Source organism: Haliotis cracherodii, unplaced genomic scaffold, assembly GCF_022045235.1.
Source record: "Haliotis cracherodii isolate W230 unplaced genomic scaffold, xgHalCrac1.p SCAF_2, whole genome shotgun sequence".
Classification (NCBI taxonomy): domain Eukaryota; kingdom Metazoa; phylum Mollusca; class Gastropoda; order Lepetellida; family Haliotidae; genus Haliotis; species Haliotis cracherodii.
In genome coordinates, this window is record NW_027266275.1 from 79,060,818 (window position 1) to 79,079,319 (window position 18,502).

Below are 18,502 nucleotides of genomic sequence, written 5' to 3' on the forward strand. Positions count from 1 at the left end.
AGGATACAAAAGAAAAGCCGGTGCGTATTATACACAACAGATATATTTTCCAGAATTTAATTGCCCATAATTAAGGGTGCATGTAACACACGAGTGTGTTTTATACACGAACAAATAAGCCTTGTGTACATTGATCAATCGATAGGGGTGCTAATTCGGATTGTTCACTAGCCAATATGTTAGCAAATATCTCTGTGGGCGCACATTATGTCGAATACGGTACTTTAATGCGATCAGATAGGAAACTAATTTACGAAATAATCATATTTTCTTTTCATACATTTTGAAGTTGAAATATTTCAATATTTTTAAAATAAAATTCAAAGTATGTTTAACATGGAGTTTTTCCTCACTATGTCCTTTTCGTGTTAATCACACAAGGTTTAACCCTTCTTGTGTTTTAGTCTCACTTCAGCCTTTCTTGTCCTCCTCTAACATTGAAGAAGTGTAATATTGTATTTGCTTGCAGGAGGTGCTCAATCCATTGTCAGTGCTTCATCTGTTTGAGCGGATACGAGATGAGGTAAGCTTGCGTTCACTGAATGGGGAGAGCATCTTTATACCAGAAGGAGGGTTAGTGGGGTAGCCGAGTGGTTAAAGTGCTTGCTTGTCATGCTGAGGGTCCTGGTTTCATTCCACACATGGTGTCCACAGATGTAATATTCCTGGGATATTGTTAAAAGCAGCATAAAGCTATACTCACTTAGACAGAAGGATGTATGTATCACAGGGAGACTGAGAACTTGAACTGTATACTGACACAGATGACAGTCATTGTAAGAATCTGCGAACAATATACTTCACTTCCGATTCACCTAGGGGGTGGGGTAGCATACTGGTTAAAGCGTTCTCTAGTCACGCTGAAGGCTAGTGTTTGATTTCCTACTTGGATACGACGTGTGAAGCCCCATTTCTGGTGTCCCCTAGAGTGATATTGCAGAAATCTTGCTTAAAGCAGTGTAAAATCCAAATCAATCAATCAATCAATCAATCAATCAATCAATCAACCAATCAACCCATCAATCAATCAATCAACCAATCAATCTGTAGTTTTGTGACTGTTGGCGTGTTTGTTACAGGATATTCCCCTGTTGTTGATGAACCCAACAGTGGGAAGGCCAGAAAACCTCATCCTCACTCGCATCCTTGTCCCACCCATCTGCATACGGCCTTCCGTTGTCTCGGACCTGAAGTCGGGCACGTGAGTAACAATGTTGTCCCTCACACATACAGATGCCACCCAAACTATTGTGACCCTCTTTTGTTGATTATCCGACATACTGGCAGTCAGCTTTACCAAACTGTCCAACCGTAATCATGGTAATACATAGGAGATATTTCTTGTGTTCTAGTGGCAATAGATGCTGTGATGCATTAGTACTGTGTTGGGGAAAGAATTATGTTTCTGTGTATGTCTATTAGTTTAGCCACGATGACGTCATACATTCGTATGGCCGCTTTCTAATGGATGGCCTGTTTCTTGCTTCGAACAAGGCCGTAACATGTCTTGTTTGTTGTTTATGCGGAACTCAGCATATTCAAGCAATATGACAATTTCTGTAATATGAGTCTGGACCAGACAATCTAGTGACTGACGTCGCGAAAATCATCTTAATTAAGATACGATGAGATGCATCAACCAAGTCAGCCAGCCTGACCACCTGTTAGTCGCTTCTTATGACAAGCATGGGTTGCTGAAGACCAATTCTAAGCCAGATATTCAGTCATGATATTACCAGTGCATGTGAAAACCTTTTGAGTATTATCCCAGACTTGTGTTTTGACATTAGTTTGACTATTTTATACTTTTAGATCATGGACTTATGAAGTTATTTTATTAGACTCAGGACTGGTGTTTTTATTACAAAAGTATGTTTGGCGATTGTCTTGAACCTGTAAGCTGGACTGTCACGGGGAGCGACAATATGTCATCCACTTTCAACATTGTATGTTGCAGGAATGAAGATGATATTACAATGAAGCTGACCGAAATTATTTTCCTGAATGATGTGATTCAGAAACATCGTGCTACTGGGGCCAAGATGCAGATGATTATGGTAAGTATGTCCTGGTCTTGATGTGCCCTGCACAGGCACTGCTTTGTTCAGTTCACCTGCGTCTTGAACTGCTTAAGATATATATACTCTGTCAACAATTTGCACGTCGAGTCAACTCATGGGATATATGATGTCTTTATTCATTCTTTGTCAGCAATATAAGCATCAGTTGCAGTTAATGTCAGTCAGTTGGTGTTGCTATAAATGAGTTGGTGGGATTGCGTCAAATAGAGTTTTGCGTTTAATGATACAGATTTGAATGAATACAGTACTTACATTACTAAAATTAAATAAATATATCTCTGCTGCAACATAACGACTTATGATGGGACATCATCACAGCTCCCCGAGTTCCTGACGTGATGCCTTTGTTTGCAGGAAGACTGGGATTTCCTGCAGCTGCAGGTGGCGCTGCTATACAACAGTGAGACGTCCGGCATCCCCCTCCACATGCAGGTGAGTAATTAGGGGCAGGTACAGTGAATAGGACCAGTCCAAACTAGGCCTACCTTGCTGTGTGAGACAACTAGGCCTACCTTGCTGTGAGACAACTAGGCCTACCTTGCTGTGTGAGACAACTAGGCCTACCTCGCTGTGTGAGACAACTAGGCCTACCTCGCTGTGAGACAACTAGGCCTACCTCGCTGTGAGACAACTAGGCCTACCTTGCTGTGTGAGACAACTAGGCCTACCTTGCTGTGTGAGACAACTAGGCCTACCTCGCTGTGTGAGACTAGGCCTACCTTGCTGTGTGAGACTAGGCCTACCTTCCTGTGTGCGACAACTAGGCCTACCTTGCTGTGAGACAACTAGGCCTACCTTGCTGTGTGAGACAACTAGGCCTACCTTGCTGTGAGACAACTAGGCCTACCTTGCTGTGAGACAACTAGGCCTACCTCGCTGTGTGAGACAACTAGGCCTACCTCGCTGTGAGACAACTAGGGCTACCTCGCTGTGTGAGACAACTAGGCCTACCTTGCTTTGTGAGACAACTAGGCCTACCTCGCTGTGTGAGACAACTAGGCCTACCTTGCTGTGAGACAACTAGGCCTACCTTGCTGTGAGACAACTAGGCCTAGCTTGCTGTGTGAGACAACTAGGCCTACCTTGCTGTGTGAGACAACTAGGCCTACCTTGCTGTGTGAGACTAGGCCTACCTTGCTTTGTGAGACAACTAGGCCTACCTCGCTGTGTGAGACAACTAGGCCTACCTTGCTGTGTGAGACACTTAGGCCCAGCTTGATGTTTGAGACAACTAGGCCTACCTTTCTGTGTTAGACACTTAGGCCTACCTTGCTGTGTGAGACAAGGCCTACCTTGCTGTGTGCGACAACTAGGCCTACCTTTCTGTGTGTGACACTTAGGCCTACCTTGTTGTGTGAGACAACTAGGCCTACCTTTCTGTGTGAGACACTTAGGCCTACCTTGCTGTGTGAGACAAGGCCTACCTTGCTGTGTGCGACAACTAGGCCTACCTTTCTGTGTGAGACAACTAGGCCTACCTTTCTGTGTGAGACACTTAGGCCTACCTTGCTGTGTGAGACACTTAGGACTACCTTGCTGTGTAAGACAACTAGGCCTAGCTTGCTGTGTGAGACAACTAGGCCTACCTTGCTGTGTGAGACACTTAGGCCTAGCTTGTTGTGTGAGACAACTAGGCCTACCTTGCTGTGTGAGACACTTAGGCCTAGCTTGCTGTGTGAGACAACTAGGCCTACCTTGCTGTGTGAGACAAGGCCTACCTTGCTGTGTGCGACAACTAGGCCTACCTTTCTGTGTGAGACAACTAGGCCTACCTTTCTGTGTGAGACACTTAGGCCTACCTTGCTGTGTGAGACACTTAGGACTACCTTGCTGTGAAAGACAACTAGGCCTAGCTTGCTGTGTGTGAGACACTTAGGCCTAGCTTGCTGTGTGAGACAATTAGGCCTAGCTTGTTGTGTGAGACAACTAGGCCTAGCTTGCTGTGTGAGACAACCAGACCTACCTTGCTGTGTGCGACAACTAGGCCTACCTTGCTGTGTGAGACACTTAGGCCTAGCTTGTTGTGTGAGACAACTAGGCCTACCTTTCTGTGTGAGACACTTAGGCCTACCTTGCTGTGTGAGACAAGGCCTACCTTGCTGTGTGCGACAACTAGGCCTACCTTTCTGTGTGAGACACTTAGGCCTACCTTGCTGTGTGAGACAAGGCCTACCTTGCTGTGTGCGACAACTAGGCCTACCTTTCTGTGTGAGACAACTAGGCCTACCTTTCTGTGTGAGACACTTAGGCCTACCTTGCTGTGTGAGACACTTAGGACTACCTTGCTGTGTAAGACAACTAGGCCTAGCTTGCTGTGTGTGAGACACTTAGGCCTAGCTTGCTGTGTGAGACAATTAGGCCTAGCTTGTTGTGTGAGACAACTAGGCCTACCTTGCTGTGTGAGACACTTAGGCCCAGCTTGTTGTGTGAGACACTTAGGCCTACCTTGCTGTGTGAGACAACTAGGCCTACCTCGCTGTGAGACAACTAGGCCTACCTTGCTGTGTGAGACAACTACGCCTACCTCGCTGTGAGACAACTAGGCCTAGCTTATGTGTGAGACACTTAGGCCTACCTTGCTGTGTGAGACAACTAGGCCTAGATTGCTGTGTGAGACACTTAGGCCCAGCTTGTTGTGTGAGACAACTAGGCCTAGCTTGTTGTGTGAGACAACTAGGCCTAGATTGCTGTGTGAGACACTTAGGCCTAGCTTGCTGAGTGGATATCAGGAAACAGAAATGATTGATGTTTACAGCCTTATGTGTTTATATATAGTCATGTATGGTGATGTAAATAATAACATCTTTATAAGATTGTTTCTGACAAGAATTGAGTTCAACTTGATGAAGAAAACTTAATCAAGATTTTAGAAAATAAGCTGTGATATTTTTATTCATTAACTTGCACCAGTAATGTTTCTGTCAATTTAGCCAAAGAAGTCGATGCGAGGGTTTGTACAGAGGTTAAAGGGCAAACAGGGTCGTTTCCGTGGAAACCTGTCTGGAAAGCGTGTTGATTATTCTGGAAGAACTGTGATCTCTCCTGATCCCAACATGAGAATAGATCAGGTAGGTGACCGAGAAAACGTGTCATACAGTCTCTTAAGGGAGTTGTGTAGGAGACATCTGAATGTTGTAAATGTTACACAGTTAAAGTGTGGTGAGAGCCATGTCACTTCCTGTTTGTTTGTTTGTTTGTTTGTTTGTTTGTTGCTTAATGCCACACTCACCAATGTTCCAGCAAAATGATGGAGGTCAGTAAATAATCAAGTCTGACCACACATTAGTCACCTCTTACAAAATTTGTTGCTAAAGACCAGTTCTAACCTACATCTTTACTGGATTCAGATTAGATAACTACCCACCCCTTGCTTTACCTCGGGGGGTTGCAGGTCATCATCTGCATGTCATGGGTTCCCAGTCGCAGATTTACCCAAATTACGATCCTCGGGTTCTATGCACCATCATGTATTCATGGGTTTAAAAAAAGTGGCACCTGGATAAACGTCACATTAAGCTGACATGATGTGACTAAGTACAGTTTTAGCAGAGTTAAACAGAACTCCTCCCGCCACAGATACTCGGATTCCATGGGGATTCTGGGTTAGAACTCGTCCCCAGCAACCTGTGCTGCGGCCAAGTAGTCAAACTTGGTGACTTGATTAATACCGTGTCCTCGTGACACTGATGTTGTTCACAATGTCAATAACTGGAGTGTCTGGTCCAGATTATTCACAGGCTGCCGTAATACAGTTGGAATAGTGCGGAGTGTGGCATGAAACAACAACAACAACAAACAATCAAAGGGACACCTGACTTCTGTTTTGGGCCCAGGTGACTCCGTGGTCTCAATCATCCCAACTGAAACACAGTTTAAAACAGTGTTAAACCCAACTGAAACATGTCTTAAACAGTGTTAAACCAACAGACTGACTGTTTTGTAGGTGGCAGTGCCAGAGCATGTGGCCAAGATCCTGACTTACCCAGAGAAAGTGAACAGAGCTAACATCAAGCTGATGAAGCAGCTAGTGCTCAACGGCTGTGACGTCCATCCAGGAGCCAACTTCATCCAACAGAGGGACAACAACATCAAGAGGTATGAGACAAGACATTGTGATATGTTTTCAGGACCAGAGAAGTGCACTTTAAATAGCCAAGTAGTTGTAACAATAGTCATAATATTTTTTAACTTCAGATGCCACTCTGAGCAAAATGAGTGTCTCGTATCTTTTCATTTCCTTCCAAGCAAGTATAGTATTTTGCAAAATCTATAGAAATATATGACCCTTTCAGGTTTTTGAAGTATGGAAACCGTCAGAAAATAGCAAGCAGTTTGAAGTTTGGTGACACTGTGGAGAGGCATCTAATGGATGGCGATGTGGTTCTGTTCAACAGACAGCCGTCCCTGCATAAACTCAGCATACAGGCTTTTTATGTGAGTTGACAGGCTTAGCCAATCAATGAGGCTCCTTAGTCGTTGTTTTAGTGTTACATGGATAACTTGAATGAAAATGTCACCAGTGTTTTGTGACCCACAATAGAATGATGTGTCTCTGTTGAGGCAATCTCATTAAAATCAAATCTTAGTTCTTGCTACCGCTAAACAAAGATCTGAGGACATCCCATTACGGGTCACGTAATCATCACTTACAAGACCAGGAAAGTGACAGTCGGATTGTGTTTTCAAATCATGCAACCTCGAAACATTTAACACAGGGTATATGCTACAGGCTTTATGACTAAATCCATACAATCTAGGACATCTATTAGCTATTCCAGGATGTCCTTTTGTTCCGTTTTCAAATTTTTAATCGAGAACTTGTCAAAATATGTTTTGCAGCATAGTTGCCAGTTTGAAACTAGTGCCTTAAAGCTTGAGAAAGCTGCCTTCTGATTGGCTAATGTTGACTTCTTGCCAGTCATTCCATTGGTCGGTCAAAGTCAGGTCACGAAAGGTTAGTATGACATTACCCATAATGGGATGTCCTCAGATCTTTGTCAGGCGGTAGCAATAACTAAGATCTGATTTTAATGAGAATGCTGTTGAGGGTAATTCCATATCTTCATGATCTTTACTTCACAGTTTATTTTCATTTCAATTGAAGCGTGAAGTGAAAAAAACGGTTTTACTGTCATTTACACACCTATCAATATGTTCGCCAATCGAGGTGTGAATGGCTGTCCCCTTTCCTGCAGGCCAAGGTCATGCCAAATCGGACATTCCGTTTCAACGAATGCTGCTGTGGCCCCTTCAACGCCGACTTTGACGGAGACGAAATGAACCTCCATCTTCCCCAGACAGAGGAGGCGAAGGCGGAGGCAATCACACTGATGGGGGTAAGAAGTCCCAGGGAGACGGTCTGATTTCAGTTATGATTTTAGTATTTAAAGTTGTGGACATTTTATTGTGAACCCTGGAAGTTAAACGTTGTTGGCTAGTGCTGTGTGTGTCCAAGTTTATGTGTTGGATGTCATGCAGAAGAAACTGGTTCGATCAGAACATGAACCATTGATTGTCTCCTTGTCCTGATAATTGTCCCATTAGTAAACTCACCATGTGTAGAAATAGGTTGTAAGTCATATAGGGGGCATGAGGGGCCCCGTTGTCTGAGGTGCCTCAATCAACAAAGTTGCCCGCCTTAGGCATGCTGGGAACATTGTGTGCGTGGTCTTGAATCCCATATCCAGGCTTTTATCTCGGTTGTTACCATCACTTGTGCTTGTGGTTCCACCCAAGTGGTAAGCCTCTAAGACCTGCATCATTTCGGGCTTTCCTTGCATATCAAACTGACATTCTTTGTTATGGCTGAAAAACATGCCCTGTACTGTTGTTGGAAACACAAATCAGTCATGGTTAGAATAAAATGATACATAGATTGTCATGTTGCATGTAGCATCTACGTGAAGGTCCAGGCCATTGTTCCCTAAAATAATATTACCAAGTGTTTTAGGTCTTTAACTATGACCCGTGAAGATCCGGGGTAGCGTAGGTCTTCATCAACCCATGCTTGCCGTAACAGGCAACTATGCTTGTCATAAGAGGTGGCTAAAGGGATCAGGTGGTCAGGCTCACTGTCTTGGTTGATGCATGTCATCGTATCCCAATTGCGTGGATCGATGCTCATGATATCAATCACTGGAATGTCTGGTCCAGACTCGATTATTTACAGACCGCCGTCATATAGCTGGAATATTGCTGAGTGCGGCGTAAAACAACAAACCGACTAACCAACCAACTTTAACATGTCTAATACTTAAACATCAAAGTAGCACTAAGAAAGGTCTGTGGAAAGTGTCCCCTGTCTCATACTTTCTACTCACGTTTCCACTTCAGTCTAAATCCAACATCATCACACCCAGGAATGGAGAGCCACTGATAGCAGCTATACAGGATTTCATCACAGGTGTGTTATATTTTTCAATTTGTAGCAAGCTTAATGTTCTCTTCTTCACTTCAAGACCTGATCTGTTGGATTTAGAAAAGAATAGAGATTTGGGGAAACCCTGTGAGAACTGTTTGTGATGGACTAGCTGTCTGTGTTTGTGAGTGGATGTACTGACAGTCTGTGTTTCTGCAGGTGCTTACCTCGTGACCCAGAAGGACGTCTTCTTTGACCGGAGCCGTGCCTGTCAACTTGTGTCCTCCATGTTGGCTGCCAAAGACATGAAAATCAAAATTGACCTGCCTCCCCCGGCGATCTGGAAGGTAAGTCGTCATCCTTCAGTTTCTCCAAGCAGTTATGTTCCACTATGTTCAACATGTTTACCAGCACACATGGGGTTGTTGGGTAGCCTAGTGGTTAAAGCTTTCGCTCGTCACCCCGAAGAGCCAGGTTCCATTCCAGACATGGGTACAATGTGTGGAGCCCATTTCTGGTGTCCCCCGGCATGAAATTGCTTGAATATTGCTAAAAGCGGCATAAAACCATACTCACTAACCACTAGCACACATATACTCATAGTTTGGTTGACATGTAAGTTACCATGGTTACTGATTCGTTGACCCGATTTCACCTTTTGACCCTGCAGCCATGCAAGCTGTGGACAGGGAAGCAGATCTTCAGTCTGCTGATGCGGCCTAATAGGTCATGTCCTGTGAAGGCCAACCTGAGGACCAAGGGCAAGAACTACACCCAGGACGAGGACCTGTGCACAAACGATTCATGTGAGTCTGTTTGGGAAGACATCCTTCAGTCTGATCTAGTACTAGGTCACCTTGATGCTTAAAATGTTCAAACTACTTTCCAACAACTTTCACAGTATTTTCAATATAATAAAAAATAAAATAATAGTAGTGTCAGCTGTCATACAGCAGGAACATTGCTGAGTGCAACAAACAAAAAGAACAAATATCAAAGATATAAGCAAACTTGCTGATGTTTTTTTGTGAGCGTTACCTAAATGTTGAGAACTATACAACACAACTTAGTTCACTATGTTTGTTTCATCCTGATTATGGTAAGTAAGTTTCAATATGATGATTCTGAATGCTTGGTGTTTAGGGGTGGTGATCCGAAACAGCGAGCTTCTGTGTGGATCGATGGACAAGGCCACTCTGGGATCCGGCTCCAAGAACAACATCTTCTACATCATTCTGCGAGACTACGGCCAGGAATATGCAGCTGACGCCATGTCCAGACTTGCTCGACTTTGTCCGGCCTACCTCTGTCAGTATTAATCTCAGTACATATAGTCCAAACATATAGTTACGTCCTATCTTAATGAGGGGCAGCTTCAGTACCCATTGGTTGATATTTTAATTTCCCAGTGGGAGAAACTGATCGTGTATTTCCCCTGATTGTTGCCAACAGGATATTTCTTCTAGCGCCCTAAGGCAGCTTGGGTTGTATACTCCCAAGGGAGTTGAGAATGATAACTGGAATGCGAATGGGTCCACTGGCCAGGAAACAAATAAAACTGCTTTTGAGCAGATTCTAGTTCCTAGGTACCTGCGGAATAATAATAATAATAATTGACAATTGTAACAAACCATTTAACATGTTTAAGAGTATATACTCTCTAACATGTTTAGTCCTAACTTTGATGCATTCTGTTAGGGCCAGTTTTTATTATCCATCTTGCAGCCAACCGAGGGTTTTCTATCGGCATTGGTGATGTCACACCCGGTCTAGGTTTGATCAAGGCCAAGAACGCGCTCCTGGATGATGGGTAAGGCTCACATTGTTATTGGGATGTAACCTACATGTAGAGAATCTCTCGCTTGTGTCTTTTGATAGCAAGTATATCCACACAAGTCGAGAAAAGTTTAAACCTCTGAGGCTTGTCGTAGATTTTTAAACTTTTATCAACTCGTGTGGCTATATTTGGTCACAAAAGACACTCGGGTAAGATTCTATTTATCATCCGAAATCATTCTTCCCACCTTTTGAGTTTGTTAACAGTAATAACCAGTGTCTTGAGTGTAAAAGTAGATCTCAACAGCCTCAGTGGCAGAGAGGTTACTGATGTCATTTGATTATGTCACCATGGTAACCGATGATGTCACGATGGCAAAAAGCATTGCTATTACATCTTGTAGGAGATATGGCTTGATCACATCGAAGACATATCTCCTGTGGAAGTCGGTTGTGGATGATAAATCGTGATCTTTGACTGTCCTCTCTAAATATTGATAAATTATACTTACATTGTTTTGCTGTCTGGTGATTCTTGACTCACTCGTGCTTCTGGTCCGGACCATCTTTGTCAGGTGCTGCGATAGAGCTGTGTTATTGCTGACTGTGATGTAACATTTACACATGTATGTAACGTCGTGCAGCCGATACTGAAATATGTTCCAATTTTTTTTGATAGATTTTACATTCCAATCAGCTGAAAACATTGTATAATAATACCGACAGTGTCTGTGACTGCCAGACTCTGTGTGTGACTGTCTCTGTCTGACTGCAGGTACAGTAACTGTGACAGCTACATCCGAGACCTGGAGGACGGCAAGCTCCAGACACAGCCAGGATGCTCGGAGGAGGAAACACTAGAGGTTCGTGTTTCTGTCATGATCTGGAGGATACTTCCCTACAATGAAATGATCCTCTGTCAGTGATTTCATAAACATATTAATAGGCTTTATGACTTCACAGGAAGTACTTTTGTATTATTTTGTCATATGTTTCCCTCATTGAATCATTCTCCTATGGCAACTCCATGCATGCCCACCTTCCATGCTACAGGCCATGATCCTGAAGGAGCTGTCTGTGATCCGAGACCATGCGGGGAAGGCCTGTCTCCGGGAGCTGCACAAGAGCAACAGCCCCCTCACCATGGCCATCTGCGGCTCCAAGGGTAAGAATACACAGCCATCTGCGGCTCCAAGGGCAAAAATACACAGCCATCTGCAGCTCCAAGGGTAAGAATACACAGCCATCTGGGGCTCCAAGGGCAAGAATACACAGCCATCTGCGGCTCCAAGGGTAAGAATACACAGCCAACTGTGGCTCCAAGGGTAAGAATACACAGCCATCTGCGGCTCCAAGGGCAAGAATACACAGCCAACTGTGGCTCCAAGGGTAAGAATACATAGCCAACTGCGGCTCCAAGGGTAAGAATACATGGTAACTGTGGCTTCAAGGGTAAGAATACACAGCCATCTGCGGCTCCAAGGGTTAGAATACACAGCCGTCTGCGGCTCCAAGGGCAAGAATACACAGCCATCTGCGGCTCCAAGGGTTAGAATACATTGTAACTGTGGCTCTAAGGGTCAGAATACACAGCCATCTGCGGCTCCAAGGGTAAGAATACACAGCCATCTGCGGCTCCAAGGGTAAGAATACATGGTAACTGTGGCTTCAAGGGTAAGAATACACAGCCATCTGCGGCTCCAAGGGTTAGAATACACAGCCGTCTGCGGCTCCAAGGGCAAGAATACACAGCCATCTGCGGCTCCAAGGGTTAGAATACATTGTAACTGTGGCTCTAAGGGTCAGAATACACAGCCATCTGCGGCTCCAAGGGTAAGAATACACAGCCATCTGCGGCCCCAAGGGTAAGAATACACAGCCATCTGCGGCTCCAAGGGTAAGAATACACAGCCAACTGTGGCCCAAAGGGTCAGAATACACAGCCAACTGTGGCTCCAAGGGTAAGAATACATGGTAACTGTGGCTCCAAGGGTAAGAATACATTGTAACTGTGGCTCCAATGGTCAGACAACACAGGCTCCAAGTGTCAGAATAAATTGTAACTGTAGCTCCAAGGGTCAGAATACTCAGGGCCAACTGTGGCTCCAAGGGTCAGAATACTCAGGGCCAACTGTGGCTCCAAGGGTCACAATACATTGTAACTGTGGCTCCAAGGGTCAATAAATTGTAACTGTGGCTCCAAGGGTCAGAAAACACAGTGCCAACTGTGGCCCCAAGGGTCAGAATACATGGTAACTGTGGCTCCAAGGGTCAGAATACTCAGGCCCAACTGTGGCTCCAAGGGTCAGAATACACTGTAACTGTGGCTCCAAGGGTCAGAATACACTGTAACTGTGGCTCCAAGGGTCAGAATACACTGTAACTGTGGCTCCAAGGGTCAGAATACACTGTAACTGTGGCTCCAAGGATAAGAAAAGACACGGCCATCTGTCGTTGCAGCTCCAAGGTTAAGACTTGACATGTCTAAATATGGCTCCGAAGTGTGGTAAGGTTACATTTCAGTGAACATATGGCTTAGAGCACAGTCTGGCAGTAACCACCATGCTTTGTGTGTGTTCAAGGATCCTTCATCAACATTTCCCAGATGATTGCCTGTGTCGGCCAGCAAGCCATCAGTGGCAAACGGGTGCCCAATGGATTCGAGGACAGGGCTCTGCCGCACTTCGAGAGACATGGTGAGTAACCCTTGGGAGATCTGTGTTCTGTTGAACTACCAAAGACCTTCAGTGAGTGAGTGAGTGAGTGAGTGAGTGAGTGAGTGAGTATGGTTTTACGCCGCTTTTAGCAATATTCCAGCAATATCACGGTGAGGGACACCAGAAATGAGCTTCACACATTGTACACAAGTTGTCAAAATAATGTTACGTCTGTCTTAGCTTTCTTTGAATCATTTGTAGACAATAATGGGTACAAGTATGTCTTGCAATGGCAGAGTTTGTTCAACACTGAAATTACTGTGTGAAGTTAGAGTTAATTGCCTGAACATCGGTATTCTGTTTTTAACGTAAATTACATCCATATGAATCGGTAGTTACAATTATCACAGGTTTCATGCTTCTAGGCAGATATGGTCCTTATTGTCATGATGGATAACACGGACATGTTGACACCAGCCGTCATGTGACCACATACTTAATACATGGTGCCATGGCCAATTGTGTTTTTGCCAACAACCCTTCTATTTCTTAAATACAAGTACAGTCAAGTCCTGTTAATCCAACATGGTTGGCTGCATATGATTATGTCTGATTAACAAGTATGTTGGAAAACGAAATCAAGTTGTATCAACTTTAAAGCTTGCATTGTTCATTGTTAAGCCATTTTAGTATGCAGCTACAAGCTTACTCGTATCACATGAAAACATGGGTTGTGTACTGGTGGGCAGATGACCGCGGAGTACACTGATCACTGTGTCGAATTAACGAGACTGATTAATGAGTAATTTCGGTAATTCGTTGAAAATTAGGTGTGTCAGAGTCGGCGTGCGAGACTGTCTGATTAACTGGTCTAAATAACACTGATCTAATCGGTTCCCATGAGTAGTGTCAGATAAAGCTGATTGTCGGATTAACGAGTGACAGATTAACGAGACTTGACTGTATGTTGAGTGAAGAACAGATGCTCATGTGTAGGAAAGTATAAACAAATCTCTACTTCCACTTCAGCCAAGGAGCCTGCAGCGCGAGGGTTTGTGTCCAACAGTTTCTACACCGGCCTGACTCCAACCGAGTTCTTCTTCCACACCATGGCCGGCCGGGAGGGCCTTGTGGACACTGCGGTCAAGACAGCCGAGACTGGCTACATGCAGAGGCGACTGGTCAAGGTAGGACCATGTGTGACCCTCTGTTCCGTGTGTGACCTTCTGTTCCATGTGTGACCTTCTGTTCTGTGTGTGACCTTCTGTTCCGCGTGTGACCTTCTGTTCCGTGTGTGACCTTCTGTTCTGTGTGTGACCTTCTGTTCTGTGTGTGACCTTCTGTTCTGTGTGTGACCTTCTGTTCTGTGTGTGACCTTCTGTTCCGTGTGTGACCTTCTGTTCTGTGTGTGACCTTCTGTTCTGTGTGTGACCTTCTGTTCTGTGTGTGACCTTCTGTTCCATGTGTGACCTTCTGTTCTGTGTGTGACCTTCTGTTCAATGTGTGACCTTCTGTTCTGTGTGTGACCTTCTGTTCTGTGTGTGACCTTCTGTTCCATGTGTGACCTTCTGTTCTGTGTGTGACCTTCTGTTCTGTGTGTGACCTTCTGTTCCGTGTGTGACCTTCTGTTCCGCGTGTGACCTTCTCTTCCGTGTGTGACCTTTCTATTCCTAGTGTGACCTTTCACTTCCTATTGTAGGCTTCTGTTCCTTTGTACATTGTGTGAAGCCCATTTCTGGTGTACCCGCCATGAAATCGCTGGAATATTTGCTGAAAGCTGTGTCAACACCATACTCACTCACTCCAAGTGTAACCTTTCTATTCCTTGTGTGACTTTTCTATTCCTTGTGTTATATTTCGCTTCAGATGCATTGAGTAGCATTGAGAGCTTTTAATACTCACTCTTATGACAGAAGAAGTGTTTCCATTAGATCGGTACTGATGGTGCAGTGTGTTGCTACTGTGACATAGTGCTGCTACTGTTTCAGTCACTGGAGGACCTGTGCCTGCAGTATGACCTGACAGTCCGGTCGTCCACCGGGGAGGTGGTGCAGTTTGTGTATGGAGGAGACAGCCTGGACCCCGCCTCCATGGAGGGCAACGAGAAGCCCATGGTCTTCAAGAGAGTCATGGATCATGTCAGGGTACGGGGAATCACTTGGGGAATCAGAGTCTGTTACTGACAGCTGGACAGTGGTGGAAGTTGAGCTGGAGGGCAAATGGTGTTGGCTGTAACACTGGCTCTTGATGTTTTCATTTATAGGGTACCTAGATAAAAATACTACAGCAGCACACCTGAAAGACATTGGACCCTAAATTTCTATCATTTACCCGACCTGGTTAGTGGCGCTTTGATTAGTGAAAGGTCTTTCTGACCCATAATGGGATGTCCTCTGATGTTTATTGAGAGGTAGCCAGAAGTGAGATTGATTTAAATTAGATTGTGGGATTGCCACAGTGACATGTTTGTTGTGTTTCCGAGAGTGTGAGACAGTGAGATGTTTGTTGTGTTTCCCAGAGCGTGAGTATGTGGGACTGCCACAGTGAGCCGTCACTGATGGGGAAGCAGTTGCGTGACCTCACCGACTTGATCCTGGAGGAGGAGGCGTGGCACGAGGTCAGCAAGGAGTTCCGGGAGGAGGTCAAGTAAGTGGCGTCAGCAGGGATTTCTCATCTATTGTTTCCAGTTGTAACCGTACCTTAACATAGTGATCCCATAGACATGCTTGGTTTGTGTAGGTCCCAGCAAACCATGCAGATCTCTAAGAGGGCACTCAATGGATCAGGTGATCAGACTCGGGGACGTGGTAGATTGCATGTAATTGTAACCTGATGGTGCTTGATAGTTGTTCATACCTTATTGCAACTGTCCCAATCTTGGTATGTATACTCCTAAGGGAGCTGAGAATAAGATATACCTCTGATTAGTCAACTGGTCTATTAATAGGTCATGCCCTGTTTGTGGTGGTGAGATAGGAACGATGTGATAGTTTGAGACAATGACATCCTATAGTAGGGAAGTCATCACATATCGGGATGTCGATGTCTCGATAAATTGTTAACATTGATACTGTATTGATATAAATTTATGAATATCTTGAATGAAGTTATTGACTGCCACAGACACGTTTACATTTATTTACATTACCTTGGGAAAGATGGACAATAAGAACGCAGTAAATTCAAATTTGAACATTTAATGGATAATCCTAGTTCATATTTACCATTAAGTTTATTAGTTGAAGGCCTACATATGTAGATTATATCCAAACACATACAGAATAATACAGTTTTTTATTATATTATGTTTTCGTCTCAGGAAATATATGGATAATTATGCTGAGAAGATCGACAAAACCCGGAGCAAACTGGTGACAAAGCAGAAGTCTAAGAAAGGAAATGGTTAGATTCCTACTATTAGTGTTATGGTTGTAAACTAACGGTAATATTATATATGTTACAGTCAGTGTCTATAATCAGGCAATATTCATATTGCCTGAACAATGAGGGTGGATTTTAGACACATTGACTGAAATGAATTAGACTCCTTAAATTAATTTCCTCATTTTGATTTTGATCTATTTTGAATTAAATATGTTTCCACAATGAGTTGATTGGTTCATCAAACATGAAAGAATACAAGAGTCTTTTTTTATGTTACTTATCTTTATTGACATAACATGCAGTTACAGGGTACAGGGTTTATTGTGAACATATCGCTTTAAGGTGAGACTGAGTGTTCAGGTGTGGTGTGTTCCTTTGTTGTAGTTGTGTACCAGGTGGAGCGGATCACCAAGGTGCAGGTCAAGAAGATGCTGGAGACCTGTCTGGACAAGTACATGCGGGCCCTCATAGAGCCAGGTACCCCATCCAGCAGTCTACGCAACACACGACACTGTCACGCCAGTCTCCGCAACACACGACACTGTCACGCCAGTCTCCGCAACACACGACACTGTCACGCCAGTCTCCGCAACACACGACACTGTCACATCGGTCTCAGCAACACACGACACTGTCACGCCAGTCTCCGCAACACACGACACTGTCACATCAGTCTCAGCAACACACGACACTGTCACGCCAGTCTCAGCAACGCAGGACACTGTCACGCCAGTCTCAGCAACACACGACACTGTCACGCCAGTCTCCGCAACACACGACACTGTCACGCCAGTCTCCGCAACACACGACACTGTCACATCAGTCTCAGCAACACAAGACACTGTCACGCCAGTCTCCACAACACACGACACTGTCAAGCCAGTCTCCGCAACACACGACACTGTCACATCAGTCTCAGCAACACAAGACACTGTCACGCCAGTCTCAGCAACACACGACACTGTCACGCCAGTCTCCGCAACACACGACACTGTCAAATCAGTCTCAGCAACACACGACACTGTCACACCAGTCTCAGCAAAACATGACACTGTCACGCCAGTCTCAGCAACACACGACACTGTCACGCCAGTCTCAGCAACACACGACACTGTCACGCCAGTCTCCGCAACATACGACACTGTCACGCCAGTCTCAGCAACACACGACACTGTCACGTCAGTCTCAGCAACACACAACACTGTCACGCCAGTCTCAGTAGCCACAACACTGTCACGTCAGTCTCAGCAACACACGACACTGTCACGCCAGTCTCCGCAACATACGACACTGTCACGCCAGTCTCAGCAACACACGACACTGTCACGTCAGTCTCAGCGACACACGACACTGTCACGCCAGTCTCAGCAACAGACGACACTGTCACGCCAGTCTCAGCAACAGACGACACTGTCACGCCAGTCTCAGCAACACACGACACTGTCACGCCAATCTCAGCAACACACGACACTGTCACGCCAGTCTCAGCAACACACGACACTGTCACGCCAGTCTCAGTAACACACGACACTGTCACGCCAGTCTCAGCAACACACGACACTGTCACGCCAGTCTCCGCAACACACGACACTGTCACGCCAGTCTCAGCAACAGACGACACTGTCACGCCAGTCTCCGCAACACACGACACTGTCACGCCAGTCTCAGTAACACACGACACTGTCACGCCAGCTTCAGTAGCAACAACACTGTCACGCCAGTTTCAGTAGCAACAACACTGTCACGCCAGTCTCAGCAACACAAACACTGTCACGCCAGTCTCAGTAGCCACAACACTGTCACGCCAATCTCAGCAACACACGACACTGTCACGCCAGTCTCAGCAACACACGACACTGTCACGCCAATCTCAGCAACACATGACACTGTCACGCCAGTTTCAGTAACACACGACACATTCACACATCGACATAGTGACACAACACAGTGTATCATGGTATAAAAGGAATTCACTCAAAGAGTGTGAGAAAGAATGGGTGCAGCATGGACTAGCTGCAGTCATGATAAACTTAACAACTCATCACTTGCCCTGGTAGCTCAGTGGGAAAACAGTGGGTTGCAGAACTTAACACGATATGTGAAGTTGCATGTTCGATTCACGTCATGGAATTTTCATTTTAAAAAACAAATTGTGACTTTTAATCAGTCATCCACTATGACTCAGCAATGTTCCAGCTATATGACGGCGGTCTGTAAATAATCGAGTCTGGACAAGACAATCCAGT

At 44.9% G+C, this 18,502-nt stretch overlaps 1 protein-coding gene across 1 annotated transcript in view; it reads left to right on the forward strand.

Moving 5' to 3' along the window:
- LOC139469680 (DNA-directed RNA polymerase III subunit RPC1-like) overlaps nt 1-18,502 on the forward strand; it is a 42,505-nt gene that overhangs the window by 9,405 nt on the left and 14,598 nt on the right. Inside the window, exons 6-26 of the mRNA XM_071251921.1 lie at nt 470-523; nt 1,080-1,201; nt 1,958-2,057; nt 2,436-2,513; nt 5,012-5,149; nt 6,025-6,176; nt 6,374-6,515; nt 7,277-7,417; nt 8,415-8,484; nt 8,659-8,786; nt 9,110-9,245; nt 9,583-9,747; nt 10,165-10,249; nt 10,991-11,078; nt 11,269-11,380; nt 12,798-12,911; nt 13,902-14,059; nt 14,861-15,016; nt 15,391-15,518; nt 16,192-16,274; nt 16,641-16,733. Of these exons, the coding sequence (XP_071108022.1) occupies nt 470-523; nt 1,080-1,201; nt 1,958-2,057; nt 2,436-2,513; nt 5,012-5,149; nt 6,025-6,176; nt 6,374-6,515; nt 7,277-7,417; nt 8,415-8,484; nt 8,659-8,786; nt 9,110-9,245; nt 9,583-9,747; nt 10,165-10,249; nt 10,991-11,078; nt 11,269-11,380; nt 12,798-12,911; nt 13,902-14,059; nt 14,861-15,016; nt 15,391-15,518; nt 16,192-16,274; nt 16,641-16,733 (2,443 nt within the window). The remainder of the gene's footprint in view (nt 1-469; nt 524-1,079; nt 1,202-1,957; nt 2,058-2,435; nt 2,514-5,011; nt 5,150-6,024; nt 6,177-6,373; nt 6,516-7,276; nt 7,418-8,414; nt 8,485-8,658; nt 8,787-9,109; nt 9,246-9,582; nt 9,748-10,164; nt 10,250-10,990; nt 11,079-11,268; nt 11,381-12,797; nt 12,912-13,901; nt 14,060-14,860; nt 15,017-15,390; nt 15,519-16,191; nt 16,275-16,640; nt 16,734-18,502) is intronic.